The sequence below is a fragment of the Etheostoma spectabile genome, chromosome 12 (assembly GCF_008692095.1).
Source record: "Etheostoma spectabile isolate EspeVRDwgs_2016 chromosome 12, UIUC_Espe_1.0, whole genome shotgun sequence".
NCBI lineage: Eukaryota > Metazoa > Chordata > Actinopteri > Perciformes > Percidae > Etheostoma > Etheostoma spectabile.
Genome location: NC_045744.1, coordinates 6,279,531 through 6,296,726, shown reverse-complemented (window position 1 = coordinate 6,296,726; position 17,196 = coordinate 6,279,531). Strand labels below are relative to the sequence as shown.

The window sequence follows — 17,196 nt, the reverse complement described above, 5'->3', positions numbered from 1 at the left end:
GAGTGTTAATTTTTTCGGGGATGAGACAGAGCCTTACTGCTCTCCTTAACATTTATAATGAAACCTCTCTAGGCTCGTTTTCTATCTGTCTCTGGCTTGCCTCTACCAACAATGCAGGTCGATGACAGAGATGACTGGAACACCTGCAGTCATCATTGCTTCTCTGGATCAATATTCCGCTGCTTGTGCCTCCAGATTATTTTCCCAGGTTTCAGTGCCTGATATACATAACTCAAAGTGCTGTTGGAGAGGTGAAAATTGACAGGATGGATGGAGTTACCGGCATTAGCTTGACCTAACACTGCCCTTTGTTTTATATAACTACAATTGTCGAAATGTACTCCCTCTCTCTCACACACGCGCGCACACACACTCAGCCAAAGGTGCACTTATTCGCTCTAACACAACCATTGCAGCCATTTTCTCTTAAAACAGTAGCTCCTGACAGGGTGCTGTTTTCTCCAAACATCTGCAAACCACTTGTGTGTCCCATCAGAGCTATTTCCCCCACCAGCAGATAGTCACACCCACACAGGACAGACACCGCATCTATTCTAACCCAGTGACATACAACTGGAGAAATAATTGAACAGCTTTTACAGCTGTGTAAGCTGCTTGCATTTACGTGTGTGTGTCTGGATGTGTGAATGTGTGTGCTTCTGAGTATGCAAAGTGAGCAGTGAGCGAATGTTTTCTGCCACTACCTCTCCTGTAAAAGAACAGCTTGAAGTGGCTAGGTGGCACTACATATTTAACAAGGCGTCTCAGCTCTTTTAGCAGCGAGCAGAGAGTCGCACTTTGACTCCCGAAACACACCTCACATCACACCAGCCAACGGCCTCATCTGGGGGCGCTGCCTGGAAGCTCTCTGCTTTCCTCTGGCTGGTAGATCTTTTAACTGAGAGGGTAACCACATGACATCCAGAACCTTAACCTCTGATCCACCCATGTTGTCTCTCAGACATCAGCAATTAACAGAAGGATCGGAAGATCCGATAAGGCAGGTTAAAAAAAAGAAAAGAAAAAGAAATGTTTGTGGTGTTGGTGGATGTTGCCTAAGAGATGACAGCTAGCACTGGCACAGTTACTGTTGAGTGAGCCGGGAGGGCCGGTGGGATGGCTGGTGTGTGTTTGCTCCCCACTAGTGTCACTGGACAGCTGTGACATTTTGGGCAGTGTTCTAGGCCAGAGCTCAAGCACTCGGGCATCCAGGATGCCAAATCAGATGAGGTCAGATACAGTATGTGTGTGTGTGTGTATATGGGTGGCACAAGATCAGAATTACCCACAGCCTCCCTGTGGCAAAACAGACTGAATGTAATGCGTGTGAAATGTCATTTGCTCTCCCGGAAGAGTTCAGTGTTTCACTGAGCTGTGGCCTTGCATTCAGAGTGGCTTGGGGGAAAGAAGAGTGAGGAGCGAGTGAGCGAGATAAAGAGAATGAAGAATTACACAAAGAAAAAGAGTGGGCAGGTTGACGGAATTAAAAACAATAGCATCAAATGGAGGGACATCAAAGACAAATTAATCCTGGAAACTAAAAGAATTCACCAACTCTAAAGAAGCACTGGAAAGCTTAGAGAGGGCATGCACTGTTTTTCACTGCAGGATGAGACCTTCAGACGAATATACTCAAAACAGTCTGTCTCACTCTTACTCCCCAGAGGTCAAAATGATCTCTTCCCCTCTTTTTCTCCTGTTATAGATTCTCATTGGAGAGTCTCACCAGCTCTCTTTCTATAAGGTCAGGATCCTCTGCTGAAAGTTTTTCTTCTAGCCTCAGGACTATTTTCTATCTCTTATTCCCCCCACTGCTGACTGCAGACTTCAGCAAAGCCCCGGAGGAAAAAACACAGCCCATCTCCAAAAATATATAGACTTCCCCAGGCATATGAGCGTATGCTGCAAGAAGGTGGATTTAGTGTTTGCTTTTAATGGAAAGAGTTGTGTTTGCTTAGAGGCATTGGAGAGGCCACTGGCATTTTTATGGAGATAGATAGCAAAAAATGAAGGGGAGAATGAGAGGTGATCTCAACCTGAGAATGTCTGCGGTCGCAAAGTAGTTTAGCCACCCTCATGGGATGTTGTCTCTGCTTATACATGTCTGTTCTTGGTAAAACGGTGTGCTGTGTGTGTGTGTGTGTGTGTGCGTGTGTGTGCGTGCGTGCGTGTGTGTGTGTGTGGTGGAGCTGCACTAACGAGATCCCAGAAGAACACCCCATCAGTGGTTAAGGGAGCGAGATCACACCACACATTTCCTCTCATTCACACTGGCTTAGCCAGCACTGTCCCTGTGGTGAAGAGCAGGGGGCTGAGGAATACCAAACCGAGGCATCAATTACCTGGATCTCACTGCACCGGGCAAGGGAGAACAGCAGCTAAATTGAATAACACTTTCCCAATCGCATGTTGCCGTATGTACTTTTGCACACATGCAAGTGCTGAAGAACACCTGGCCTTCCAAGCAGGTTCAAACTAATGCTAAGTATCATACACACTTTCTCTCTCTCTCTCTCTCTCTCTCCTCTCTCTCCTCTCTCTCTCCTCTCTCTCTCTCTCTCTTCTCTCTCTCTCCCCCTCTCCCTCTCTCTCTCCTCTTCTCTCCTCCTCTCTCACACACACACATAACACACACGCTCACACCTACAGAAAACAATCAGTGATCCATCCCAGTGGCAACCTCTCTCGACAGGGTACACTAACCACTGCTCGCCTCTGAGACTTCCTCTCGGTGAGAATATAGAAGTGTGTCATATGATTGACTCACTCACACTTCCGTATAACTGTTAAATTGTCGTATATGCACAGTCAATTCGGGCTTAGTGCCTTTCCCGAGCCCCATGGGCGCTGGTGATAATTTGACTTTTATTGAAATTCAGCTCCAGTGGGTTCAAGGTGGTTGAAGGTTGCTCTTTTACTGCCACATATGAGACAGAGGGAGAACACGGCATCAAATCCTCAAGGCCGTATCTCTCTCTCCCTCTCTCTCTCCGCCTTTTTCCTGTCCTCTCTTGTCCGTTTCCCCCTTTGCCGATGGGGGAATTACTCAAGACGCACGATTCAATTCTGCAGTGCATCCAAACATGGTTAACAACAGAGTTTAATGAGATTGGATATAGCTAGCTGGTGTTTGCCTCTGCCCCTTGAACACAGTCTTCTTTATTACTTTCCAGTGGCACATTGCTTTATTCTGGGGGAGAAACTGGCAGTGACAGAGGTTAATAAGTATTAAGCTATTCTTTTGGGGACTAAAGGGCAGGCTCCATTTGCTTTCTTCATTCTTTTTTTCTGTTTTAGGGGCAGTTTGTCATTGTCTTTAGTCATACTTTGCTCGGATAAATGCCACCCAAGTTTCTGAGTCAGACTCGGAGCGTGTCCCAGGGGGGTTTAATGGCATGGGGGCATGCATATATTGTCTTATTGTGCATGCACATATGACTTAGTTGTAATGGGAAAAACATACATTTAAGCATGATTCCATATATCCTTCTGTAATATTCATGTACTATTATTCATATTATTCATTTACTATGTTTTTGTGTTAAATGACTTCATTCAATTCATTTGTGTAGGTGTCCCTCCTGAAAGCAGAGTGGACAGCTGACTGTCTGTTGACTCATCCCCTATTGAAGGCCGGTGCCCTGTAGCCTGAAAGATACAGACGTGCAGAGATATGTTTCTCGATAAAGGGTGCAGAGCTGGGACATTGTCTTACTGTATGTGACCAAATGGCACCAGGTTGTCTTTAGCAGCTAAGAGAAACGACCGCTAGAGATTCTGAGGATGGGGGACAGATGCAGAAAGGATGTAGAAACAGCTCCAACTTCATCATGTTATGATTTATTGTTTTCATGTTCCCAAACAAGGTCTCCTCTTGTCTGGGGAAAAATGAATATAAGACTGATGTTTTCTGTTTAATCGCACCAGACACTCACACTGTTACTGCTGTTAACTTTGTGAAACTGTTTTTGCTATTTATATATTTTGCAAAATATAATTAAAAATTCCACCAAAGACACACTTCAAAACTTCTCCTCTCCTGCTGAACAAATAACTTCCAAAACCTTACGGTGTTTATATAGGTTATTATGTTTATATGTATATAATAGTCATAATTCATATTTAATCATGATCTGCTGCACTGTTCAATCCCCTGCACCCCTGTTCACTTTTGCACTATCACCATTGCACACAGTCTACCATTGTATCTTACCTTGTCATGGTCATTGCATCTCTAAGAGTGATTTTCATTTTTATTTTTATTCTTATGTATGTGTGATATATGTGTGTGTATGTGTTTGTGGTGTTATGGTTGTCTTGCTACTGGATTCCTAAAATTTCATTTGGGATGCATGAAGTATCTATCTATCTATCTATCTATCTATCTATCTATCTATCTATCTATCTATCTATCTATCTATCTATCTATCGATCTATTGATCTATCGATCTATATATCTATGACACTTTCTTTTATCCCATTTATGCATTTGCTTTCTCCGTTGTTAGCGTGATGTTCCTGTTCCGTGTTAAGGCCAGACAGTTTTGTTCCTGTGTTTTACTCTTCATAAATATTGCAAGCACCACACAAAAGCAGAGCACGCCTTTGTACATTCAGGCAGCAGGACAGAAATCGGGTCAGGTGGTTTCTAAGAAATGATGCTACTCTTGTGTTTAGCTAAGGTTAGATCCATTCCTGGATAAGATAACGCAGGGCACTGGCACATGATCCCCTCGCCATCGCAGCGTCTCTCTCATTACTCCTTCCATATCCTCTACGGTGTCTCTCTTCATATAAACTGCAGACCTTCTTCCTTTCCCTCCTATCTCAATCCTGTCTTTCTACTCGCTTTCTCCTTTTCTTTATTCCGCCATCTCTCTTGGTTTCTGTCTGCCCTCCGTACTGACTCCACATATTACCGGATGGTTATCTCGGTTCAAGTGTGTGACAGAAACGGACAGTCAGTTCCATCTTTTTGTTTGCCCTCCTCACCCCCAGTTGCTATAAAATGCAACCAGGCGAGTCCCACTGTGATGCCAACAGAGACACCGTGCACATATTTTATTGATTCAGTTTTTTCTCTCTATTTTTGTACTTTGTTTTGTGATTCTTTCCCTCTCACTCTCCAACGCCATGAACCTACTGACACACACGCACTCTCACACACACACACACAGAACTGTGCTAATGACAATCCTTACTGTCTCAATTAGAGTGAAGGACTGCAGTGGGAGGTAATTGAGTGACATCTTTTTGTTTGCTCTGTCGAAAGGTTCAGAGAAGGTCGCACCCAAATGTAGAGACAGCGGGCAAAGTTGAGCTTGAGGATTGGATATCATTAAGTAATCCCAACAAAAGGAGTACTGAACGCAGCAGGCAAAAATCCTCCCAGAGTGCAGATAAAGCAAAAGAACAGGGTACCAAAAACTGGAACACAGCGACAGGCGGTAGGCTCGGGTGACACAAGGGCTGGGAACAGGTGAAACAAATCACGGTGGGGCAGACAATCATAAAAAGGGGGAAAACACAAGGCAGGAAGTAAAGCATAAGACAGAAAAACCGACTTCCAAAATTAAACAGGAAACAGAGACACACACAACCATAACATGCTCAGCACTATTTCCTGATCTGTTGGAAAAACAAAGATGCTTTAACTCAACCCGGATCGACCATTAGCTATAGCTTGTACTGCTAAATGTCAGGCTCACACAATCACAGTGCGACGTGAACACGGTCCCCTCCGTCAGTCTACTTGTGTCCCCAGCCAGCAGAAGTGATAACAGGGCCAAACCAGGGTTAACGTCTAACTTTCACATGTGAAGATTGGAAATGTCATAGCTATATTGGATTGATTTCATTGTAAAGCCAATCTCTATAAGGGAAAAAGTTCAATTACATTGCCATCCCCCCACCCCACCACCGCCACCACCAACATACTAGCTCCCCAACATAAACAGTTTTTGGTACTCCTTTTCTTATTCTCCATTTCGGGAGCAGGGGAGTGTTTTTTGCCGCCGCGGTTGTGCTGTAAAGCGATACTCCTCGGGCCCTCATGGTTCACGTCAGCCACTCCGCACTTCAGTTTTTTACTGACATTAAAGTGTCATTGTTGTGTCATTAAAGTGATCAAATTTCTGCTTTTAATGCTTTTATTGGAGAACAAAAGGGGGAGTGGGAGGAGCAGGGGTTGCAAAGAAAATACATGACAGCGGGTGGGTGTGGCTGAGGGATCGGGAAGCCAGCCAAAGCCTTGTTCCACAGCCAGAGAACCACTGGGGAGTAGTCTCCCTCTCCCTGAATGCTGTTTTGTAAGGTGAGGAGCCTGATAAGAGTTGTAATTACCTCACTTTACTGCAGTAAATTGCCAGGTTTCTTAAAAGCAGACAGGCAGACTAAGGTAATATCAGCAGTAATGAGTATTGTGATGGTTGTGGGAGGCTAGCGCTTCTTCCATCTGGATTATTGCTTGGTCACTGCTGCTGCTTTGCTGCTACAGCAAACTTTGGCAGATTCTGGGCTCATTACTGTGAGCTGTATGGTTTTGAGTTTGTATGCACTACGTGTTTGGCAGCTCGATACGTGTGTATGGATGGAAGCATTAACCTTGCATAGTAAGATAACACATATACATATGTGAAATACACATTTTATTCTAATGGTTCCATTGGAGTAGACATTATATTCAAAACAGATACACGAGATAGTTTATGTTTTAACATTTTCTAAAATTAGCCCTGAGGTAAAAACATCTTACAGAACTCTGTATTGGAGCTGCATGCAAGTGCATATAATGATATGTGTCTCTACATGGCACAACAATTCAATTTTCAATTCAATTTTATTTATAGTGTCAATTCATAACGAGTTATCGAGACACTTTACAGACAGAGTAGGTCTAGACCACACTTTATAATTTACAAGAACCCAACATTTCTAGTAGCTAGTAGTACCCTCCAAAGCAAGCAAACCTGCAACAGTGGCGAGGAAAACTTCCTTTTAGGAAGAAAACTCGGACAGACCCAGGCTCTTGGTAGGCGGTGTCTGACGGGGCCGGTTGGGCTTGAAATGAAGAGTGGCAATAACAGTCATGTTAAAAGACTAGAAAATTCCGCAGACATTTTAACAGTGGGCCTTCTACTTGGTGCACAGCCTAATAACAATAAAACTAAAAATAACAAGTGTTAAGTGTATTATCCCTTCAGAGATAGACTTTTTAAAATCTATTTCAGACCTTTCTGTTTCCCAGAAACAGCAATATAGAAGCTAGCGCTAAACCCACCAGACTAGATTTTAAAAACTTACTTTTAGCGTGCATAGAGCCAACAGTGAAGAGTCTCCTGATAGGTGTGTGTTTGTGTCAGAACTTGTTGCTATGATTTTTTTTTTGGGGCAATTTCGTGAAAACCGCGCGGCAAATCTCGTTGAAAAGTCATAGCACACCCTTCCCAATCATTACACACGTTTTGATGTATTTTGTGTGCATGTGTTACCAGCGCTCCGGGACTGGTAGCAGGACATGAAACAGGCGAAATAATAATAAGTATGAGAAACAATGGTCATTGCGCCGATTGCTGCTATTGCAGCACATCGGAACACTGAATAATGGAACAGTGACTAAAAAAATAGTAGTTTGTAGTAGTTTATGGTATAGCAGGGCACTGTGGGCATTACAACACGGCATGTTGTGTATTTTCCTATTTATCTTCTCCGTAGGGTATTGGTGGGACAACAACATAAATGCTGTTTTCTGATTGGTCCCCGTAAGAATCCATTAAATGATGGTCTACTAAAGTAACTGTAGAATTCCCTAAGCGGTGTCATCACTGCCAGACTCACTCCAAAAATCTACATGAGGAGAGATCCTATTTCTGCTGTGTGCGTCAGGAGCAGACAGAAATGGCATCTCCTTTGTGTTCCACCAGATTATGTTGATATCATTTAACCATTTCAAGGAAATGTTAATATCCCCACTGTTTGGTCTGAAACTGAGACATATGTTATGTTATAAAATATTCTCAAGATTTGCTCATCTCACATTGATCTAACATAAACTCTACAGCCCCTCCATTTTGTGGTTTGCTCCTTACTGCCTTCTTGTTTTTTGAGAAGTCTTTTGCCCTTTCGCTGAAAGTAATCACGTTATTTGTTTTAATTGACCCATAGAATGGGACTAATTCTTGCTTAGATTCCTCCCAGAAGAGCATCGGTTCCCTCTCCTTTACGTCCAGTCAGCTAGAAAATAACTAGCTGCCATTTACAAGCATTAGAAGAAGAGAAAGGAAGTACATATGTCTGAAGATGAGAGAGGTGTGTGTGTGTGTGTGTGTGTGTGTGTGTGTGTGTGGGTGGATTGAGTCCTTTGATTGGAAGATTTCTTTTTTAATAAGCACAGGTCAATGGGTCACAGCAAATAGCCCTGTATAAAGCCTGGAGATCTTCAGCTCAGTCTTGTCCACCAGACCGATGTTAAAATATTGTGTGTGTGTGTGTGTGTGTGTGTGTGTGTGTGTGTGTGTGTGTGTGTGTGTGTGTGTGTTGTGTGTTTGTGTGAGTGTTTGGTTTTTGGGTGTGTCCCATCAGCCTGTCATTAACAGGAGGCAGAGAGAAAGACTGATAAAGGGATGAAGCGAGAAGGCAAAAAAGAGACACGGGGAAGTGAAGAAGATGAAAGACAGTGGTAAATGGAGAGTGAAGAAATGCGCAGAGAAGAGGAGGAGAAAGGATGCGCTGGGATTACCGGGACAGAGGGCAAGGGAGAAGAAGGATGGATGCGTGGGAGAGGAAAGAGGGAGGAGAAGAAGGTGGAGGTAAAGAGAGAGAGAGGGGGGGGGTACGTAGGTGGGTGGGTGGGTGAAGGGGTTATGATGAATTAAAGATGACACTCTCCGGCAGCCTGGTTTCTAAAGATCACTCTGTTTGCTAATGTAATGTTAATGAATGCAAATGATGTGCCTAACCTCTCTCACCTGACCAGGAGAGGGAAAGGAAGAGCGAGGAAAAAAAAATGATTGCAAAAGAAAAGGAGGGAGAAGGAGAGAAAGACTAGGTGTGAAGCGGGGGGTTATGTATACATGTGCTGTTTCTGTCTCTGGACTGTAGCTGAATGAGTGACTGACCACGTGGACATTATTAGATGCGTGAGTCTGTTGTCACCAGCCTCTGGGTGTGCACTGAATGTGTACCTGTCTGTGTTTGCCAACCCCGCCTCGGGGGGGGGTTAGGGTTGTGTTTTCCTGCTCCCTTTCCACAGCAACTCCATTACAAACCGGTAATAACGGGGGGAAGAGAGTTTTTCTGCTCACTGAGTGCCGCAAGGTCGAATCTTATTCATAAAAGTTATAATCTTATTTGATGTGGCAGGCCAGATGTGTAAGGCCAAGTGAATGTCACCTTTTGGTGCTGATAGGATAATGTCATCAGGTTCTGCATATAGGCCTATATTCATTTTTCCTATCCTGCGATGAGAGGACATTCTTCCTAACATCTGCTGCTGATCTCACTTTGGCTTCTGTAAATCCCCTCCTCTGTATCTTCTCATCTGTCTTGGCTTTGTCTCCTGTCCCTGATACTGACCTGGTCTTCTTTCATGCTGAAAATTGTATTTTGTCTGTGAGCCCAGATCACTGTTAATACATTTGTGTGTGTGTGGGTGAGTGTGTATGCGAGCAACGTGTGATTTGTGAGCCTGGGAGCCCATTCTGTCTGTGGCTCACCGATGCGGGACTTGTGTGTCCCATCACTCCCCGCTAATGTCTCAGAGGATGGCAGATTATTTTCCGTTCAATTTTCAAATCAGCCACATTGTCATTGCTGTCTTCAGGAAGACGTAGAAGTAACATATTTCTTTTGATGTATTTCTGTTGACTGTGTTGTATCGTCTATTTAAAGCGAAAAGCCTTCAGAATGAGTGACACAGCTTTAGTGTGGCCCAGATTAGAAAAGTCTCACATCTGTGTTGGCAAGGATTGTCTTCTCTGTTGAACACGCTGACTCAATCAAAGACATCACCTCTTTCATGTGCTTTTTACCCTGAAGCAGTTTCAAATCCGCTCAATGCTCTCGACCATGTTCGACTTCACGTGGTCCCCCCTTCCAGTCCAATAAGCGATCTTTTTTTTTGTGTGTGATTTTCCAGGGTGCAGTGAAAGAATATTGTCTGTTGGTGTGACAAACCTCCACACAATTTGTTCAGAAAATACTTTACTCTGTCAAAAATGTTCCTTTTTTATTCATGAATCCCCCGAGTGGACGGCTGATTAGTTTGGGAGACGCAGCCGCCTTTACTCTTGTTTGTTTGTCACTTTGTTTTCAGCCCCGTATTAGGAAGCCAGGCTCAGCGGGCTACCATGGGGCTTCATCATTGTTAAGTGCTCATTTCAATGCCGCTGATTTATCCTCTTGGTATTTCATCTCTGTCTTTCCCTCGGTCTGTCTGCTCCCTTCCATCTCTCCCTCTCTTTGTCCTTCCATCTTGATTCCATTTCTGAGAAAGGATAAACCCCCTTTTAAATAATGCCGTTGAAGGCCCTTGGATCTTGTTTCAGTTTGTTGCTACGATCACCAGAAGAAGGCCCGCTCAGCCTAGCATCCAGCATCTGGACATGATTGTCTCATTGCAAAACAAAGTGTACCAGCATCCTTGAACAGGAGGACATAGTGAAGGCGGAAGAGAAGGGGGGGCAGTTAAAGGATAGATGCATGGAAAAGATATGTAATGGGTTGCGAAGGGAAATCCGCAAAGAATTGTATGCCATATTGACTAAGAGAGATTCAGAGAGGCCCTTCAGCGCATTTTCTATCGACCGGGAGCCAGACATGATCACAAAGGGGGGAATTACATAGACATGTGGCCGTTCTGACTTGCAAACTGTAGAATTAAAGTCATACATAAAGGCTCAAAGAGGGTACAGAGAGTGGCCAATCCATTTGTGCTGCCCGTCCTTCTCTAAATTCTCTTTCTCTAGATGTTCTTTGGTCCCAGTGCGAGCAATATGCAATCATGCGTGTCTATGTGATGTATCATGCTACTCCTTGCTGACGTGTAATTGTGTGAAGAGGGCTGCCTTATCGATCAGTTGCGCAAGGTCCCATCAATGTTTAATGCCGTCTCTCTCGCTCTAACATTTCCCTCCCTTTCTTTCTCTCTCTCTCTCTCTCTCTCTCTCTCTCGGTCTCTCTCTCTCTCTCTGTGTGGAAACAGCCTACCATTTGGTATTGATCTACCACTTGCTGCTAATGAGAAGGAGCTGTGCTTTCTGGCATTTAAAGCTCTGGGCCCTTGGTTGCATCTTGGTTTTGGCTCGGCATGTGACTTCTGGGTTTTGATGAGTACGCTGGCAGTGTATCAGCTTGAGTGATCCTTACACAATGAGTCAACCCACATCCGTTGTACTTTTTAGAGTAACTAATATACTGCAATGTAGTCACTATACATCCCCCGGCCTTTGCGGCTCTTTGAATCCATCTAAGGCGAGCTACCCTGACACCTACAAGCTATTGTTTTCCAATAGATTTATGATATAGTCAACATTAACCTCTCTATGTTAATAATTTTCCCACAGATTGAACTGCTAGTGAACCTGCCTGTGTCTAATTTATTGGAGCTTGCAGGTGGAGCTGACAAAGCAGAATATGAATGCAGGAGAAAACACTCTGGGCTACCCTCCAAATGTGAGGGACTACAGCTAGCTATTGTCTTTCCTTGGCTTCCATATGACTTGGGAAAAAAAAACTGAAAGAGAGAGAGGAACGGGATGTGCGGTCAGATATAACTGCGATGAGAATCAGGGAGCCATGGACAGGGAGGACTAATTGTTTTTACGAGGGTTTTATGGTCTAAGCTGAGGAGTAACCCGGCGTTAAAGTACTGGAACCCACATACAGTAAGAAGAAATGAATCAGAGTTAATAAATGTCCCAAAATGCAAATGTGCAGTAAAAGCGTCAAATATTTGATCCTAGATATTCATTTGAATCTTTACCTGCAATATGTCCTTACATAAATGGACCAGCAGCCATTTTGGTAGTTTTTGCTTTTAATATACAAATATCAAGAGATGATTAATCCCTCTGAAACCTAATTGTTTTGTAAGCTTAGGTCATTGAATGATTTATAATTTTAGCAATAAACCAAAAGGTGCCTATTGTTATTTTTTAAAGAGACGGCTTTTTAAATGAATGTAGGTAGCTTGTTTTAAAACAAAACTCTTCAAATCCACTCATGACTAAATGCATGAATGGACTACATCACGGCTCATTTAAAACAAACCAACACGGCTTACACAAGGGAGACTTTCCAAATCCCCAGTGCCAGTGGACAGGTGTGTGAGCCATGGCGTGACGGCTGTTCAAGCCCCACCCTGTTGCTAATAACTACTTAGCATCCTCCATTTGCTCATCTGCTACTCTGATATTCTGCTAATGGTAGACATTAGGTCACATGACAGGGCTCATCCAGCCCTCCCATGGGCTTTTGACCTTTTTTTTTTGTCTCTTACCCTCACCATCTTGCGCCTCCTTCCCCCTCCCCTTCCTTTGCTTTTAAAAGGAAATGGAAAATGGCCTACCAAGTGCCTTTGTGATTTGACTAAAGCTTCTATGATTTCCCCTGAGAAAGGGTTGGCAGTCCCCACAACGCTGGCTGGCGCTGAGGGCTTTTTCATGCTCCCATATCCCCAGCTGACAGCAAGCCGAACCGGCAGGCTGGAGCTGGCTGGCGGGCTGGCTGTGGAAACTAGACAAGGCAAGGCAGATCTTAGGGAAATTGAAATACTCTGATGGAAGCCGGGTGTGAACAAGGCTGTCACTGTAGGTGTACACAGAAAATTGCTCACTGAGTTGGCTGGTAAATGTTACTCTGTGTGTGTGTGTGTGTGTGTGTGTGTGTGTGTGTGTGCGTGTGCATGTGTGTGTGTGTGCGCGCGTGTGTGTGTGTGTTTGTGGCTTAATGTGTGTCTGCTCGAGTACTTGTGGGTGCAGCTAAATTACCTAGGCTAATTGGTTTCATGTCTGAGGACAGTTTCTCCCAGTAAGTGGGGATTGAGAATGAAAGGCATCTTCCCTTCCTACTGGTGGCTTGTCACTCTTGCTCTTTGTACTTGTTTTTTACCAAGACCACTTGAACTACAGATGACGGGCTACGAGTGCTCCATCATTTGGAATGATTTCTAAATTGCTGCAAGCTCAGTCAGATTCCAAATAGGCAACAGCTGCGGGTGTGAGCCTCCTGCGTAGGAGTAGGTAAGAGGGAGGGTGCTGAGGGCTGGAACCAGCGGCTGCTGGTTATGTCTTTGTATTCAATCAGAGTGGTGTTTCTCCTCTCCTCTTAACGCGTGTGGGCGTTGCTAGCCAACCGCTTGCTGTGATAGTGGAAGATGTCCAAGCCAACGACACAGCAACCACAGTTCCTCTGAAAATCCCCACACACCCCCTGCTTATCTACTACAAATCATCACCCAGACATACCATTCCCTCCTCTGGCTCCAATTTCCTTTATCTGTTTGGCCACAACAAAAACAAGTGAGGGCATGTTGTGGCAGGGGATATCAAAAAAACATGAAATATGCCGTGGTTCACTCTCAACAAAAAGGAAGGTTTAGGTCATAGTCTGTTACTTGAGAAATTATGAATCTGTCATTACACTGCTAAGGCCAACATTTCACCCAGTCCATCACTGTGCGTGTGTGTGTGTGTGTGTGTGTGTGTGTGTGTGTGTGTGTGTGTGTGTGTGTGTGTGTGTGTGTGTGTGTGTGTGTGTCTGTGTCTGTGTCTGTGTCTGTGTGTGTGTGTGTGTGTGTGTGTGTGTGTGTGTGTGTGTGTGAACCTCCTTGTACCTGATTGCACTTTCTCTAATCTATATGTTTCGTCTCTCTTCTTCCCTTGAGCTACATTACATTTCCAGATTTCATTGAGCCAACAAGGCAGATATTAATCAAAACAGGGTTGACAAACTTCTTGGGTGAGCTGGCAGACTTATTTGTCTGTGATGTGTCACTGGAGATAAGCGAGAGGAAAACTTTGCCTAATATTTCATAGATATGGGACCAGAAAGGACACCTTGTGCAATACAAGTCCAAAGTGTGGTAGATAAATTTAAATATCCTCTAAACTGTTCCCTACAGAAGATCCATTATTTTTTTATTTTTTTATCTCTGAGGTGATTACTTTTTATTGTCTCAGTTTTGTTTGCAACCAGTGCACCATATAGCTCTCTGCGGTGCGTCTCGATAGTTTGTGTATATCACAGAGAAACACAAGACATCCGTTTCATTAACCCTTGTGTTGTCCTCCTAGTTCAAAACTGAAAATAAATTTTTTTAGACGCTTTCAACACTTTCTTATGCTTTTTTTTCAACGGTTTCTTCATTTTTGTAACACTACCATCAGTATTCTGTACACATCACTATATTACCACTAGTTTTACACTATTTTCTTTTTCGAATTCATGGTCAAGAAACCTCATTTATATGAAATTAAATCATTTTTTTTGTCTTTTGTCAAAGTTTTGTTGGGGGGAAAATAAAACACCCAAAATTCAATAAAGTAGTGAACTGATCCTTCATTAACTTGCAAGAAGCATTATATGGAACCATACCTGTAATATTTGGACAATTTGGATGAAAGAATTCCATATTTCTGATGTAGAAACGTTTTAAAAACGGGTCAAATTGGACCCCAGGACAACAGGAGGGTTAAAACCCTCACATACACAGCATACTTTGGAAATGTCTGTGTTCCCTAACTGTGGGTTAAGAATAACTGACACAAAGAGTACACCGCCAAACTAGTTTTCAGGGACTGCCCCCGCTTGGAGTAAACAAACTGCCCTGTCCTCGCCGTGGAGGGCTCCCTCTGCATTTGTAAAGCCGCTTTCTTTGGGTAAACAATGTGACACAGTTCAGAACTCACATACGGCCACATGCAAAACCCATGCCGTGTGTCTCATGTTGCACACAGATACAAACGTATCCTCTCAGTTTTCCCACAAATGACTGCATATGGTGCAAATGCATGCACACACCTACACACAAACAAAGGCAGCGTGCACATACTGTAGCTTCATGCTCACACTGAGGGAACACAATACAACGCTCAGCATTTAACAACATGACAGAAGCTCTCAGATATTCCTTCCAGCAAAGTGCCAACACTTTGTTTCCATGTCTCTTGTCTTAACAGAAGTCAAGCAGAGATGGATGAAACACTGTGAGGGATTCATCTCCTCTCTGTGCATCGATGATAGTGTCAAATGATCACTGGGGCTTGAATGCAGTTCAACTCTGTGGAATGGTACTCAAAATAGCTTTGCTGAGGGTAACCGCTGTCTTCCTCTCTCCCAACCTCTTTTTCTTTCTTCGCTGCAGAGACCGTGATGGACACTCGGGTGGCCACAGCTGAACTGGGCTGGACAGCGTATCCTAATTCCGGGGTGAGTCGGACATTGCCAACACATACACTTGCTGGGGAAAAAACAGTTTCAGAAGTTTGATGTTCAAACTTTTTTTTTTCTGTTGGGAGGAAGATAGTGTGATATGTAACATGACACACAGTGCACGTACCGATCTACAGTCAGACAGATAAGTAGGAACGAAGGCAGGCAGGATGGGAGTATAGTCTTAAGCAGTGCCCAATGTAGCTCCTATTACGGGTATTATTTTCTCTCTGTCCCAGCTCATAATGACTTAATGACATAATGGGTCCACGTAAGCCCCAGAACACAGTACCTAAGTCCCTGTAAATGGAGGCTGGAGGATACCATAGACATAATGATACTGTAATGATACATTTATGCAGGGAAGTGGAGGTATTAGGATGAAACGAGGGAGGAGGAGCTAGGAGATGGAAATGCTCAGGGCTTTTTTTAGATTTTAAGAGAACTATTTTCAACTTTCAGGTAGTTTTATGCACATGAAAGAAGTGTAAATTAAAGAAAGTGCCATGTCATCAGAATGGTAACACTGTTCTTTTTTTTCTGGAAGAATCACAGCATCAGAAGTATGATTGCCCTTTTACGCTAATGGACTTAAATAATATGTTAAGGCTTTGTTCTCTGTGCTCTAAGTCAGTAATTCAATGAAAAGCTTCGTAGACCAACACCGATAGGATGAATCTTGCAGGAGCCGGGGCAGTCAATGACTGTTCTCTGCATTTTCTGGGTCTGTGGGTCTTTATGAGGCATTTTACACATGTGTAAAGGGAGCTTTTATTGCTCTTGAACAGAGCTTTTGCTCTGTTTAAACATTGGAGAGTGTGGCAGTCCACGTTTGCTTTTGTCTCCCCAGAGGAGTACTAACTAAAACAACCTGGAACCTGGAATATCCGAGTGTGCTCATTTTCATGTGTATACTAGTCAATGTGTGTGTGCATGTCCACAATCAGCCTAACAGCTGAGACCTTGCTTACATCTGCTGCTGTACTGCTTGTATGAAGAATATACATTCTGAGAAAAATTCTCAGGATTTCTATATTTTATTTATAGTTTACCATGTTCATGAGGACACATAACGTGTGACCTCACAGCTGATTAATTGTTGAGTGGCCTGTCAATTGTCAATTTGACTGTGCTTCATTTCTTTTCCTATTCTTTTAGAATTACACACTTTTTTTTGCACAATTTCAGTCTTTGAACCAAATCCGGAGATTCTAAATGCTTCTTTAGGGATGAGGCATGCTGGTCTGTCACCCAGAATGCTGTGAAACACAAACAACAATATATATTTTTTTACATTTTTAAGGATCAGATGGATCAACACTAACATAATATGCAATGGAATAAATCTGATTCTTTCCGTGGATCAGCCTCACACTGTCACGTTTTTTTCTTTTTCTCTCTCCGTGAAGAGAAAATATCCAGTAAGACCTACTGAGTAGAGACATCTACAGTGCTATTTCCATCGGAGCCTATTCAGTTCAGGAAGCCTCCAGGCACACAGAGCCTCCTGTCTGTGTTGAGACATAGTTTTTTAAGCTTCTCCTGGTGTAAAGGTTCAGGCAGAGAGAGACCTGCTGTAGGGAGAATACACTCATACTGCTCACTGGAAGAACGTACCACGCTGCACTGCTGCCTTGACCTTGCTGGTAGTGTGTGAGTGAGACAGCAGCGTGATTGTGTAGAATTACCCACTTTCACGTACACTCTTACATGTGCGCTTAAATACACACACCCTGAATTCAGCAAGTTTTTAATGGATTTCCTTTA

General features: G+C 43.5%; 1 protein-coding gene across 3 annotated transcripts in view; it reads left to right on the top strand.

Moving 5' to 3' along the window:
• The window catches only part of ephb1 (EPH receptor B1), a 176,354-nt gene that overhangs the window by 42,497 nt on the left and 116,661 nt on the right, over positions 1–17,196 (top strand). For all 3 annotated transcript variants that reach the window (XR_004334336.1, XM_032531327.1, XM_032531326.1), the window contains exon 2: positions 15,362–15,426. Coding sequence is in view for 2 of the 3 variants with exons in the window: in XM_032531327.1 (XP_032387218.1) it covers positions 15,362–15,426 (65 nt within the window). In the remaining variant the exon portion in view is untranslated. The remainder of the gene's footprint in view (positions 1–15,361; positions 15,427–17,196) is intronic.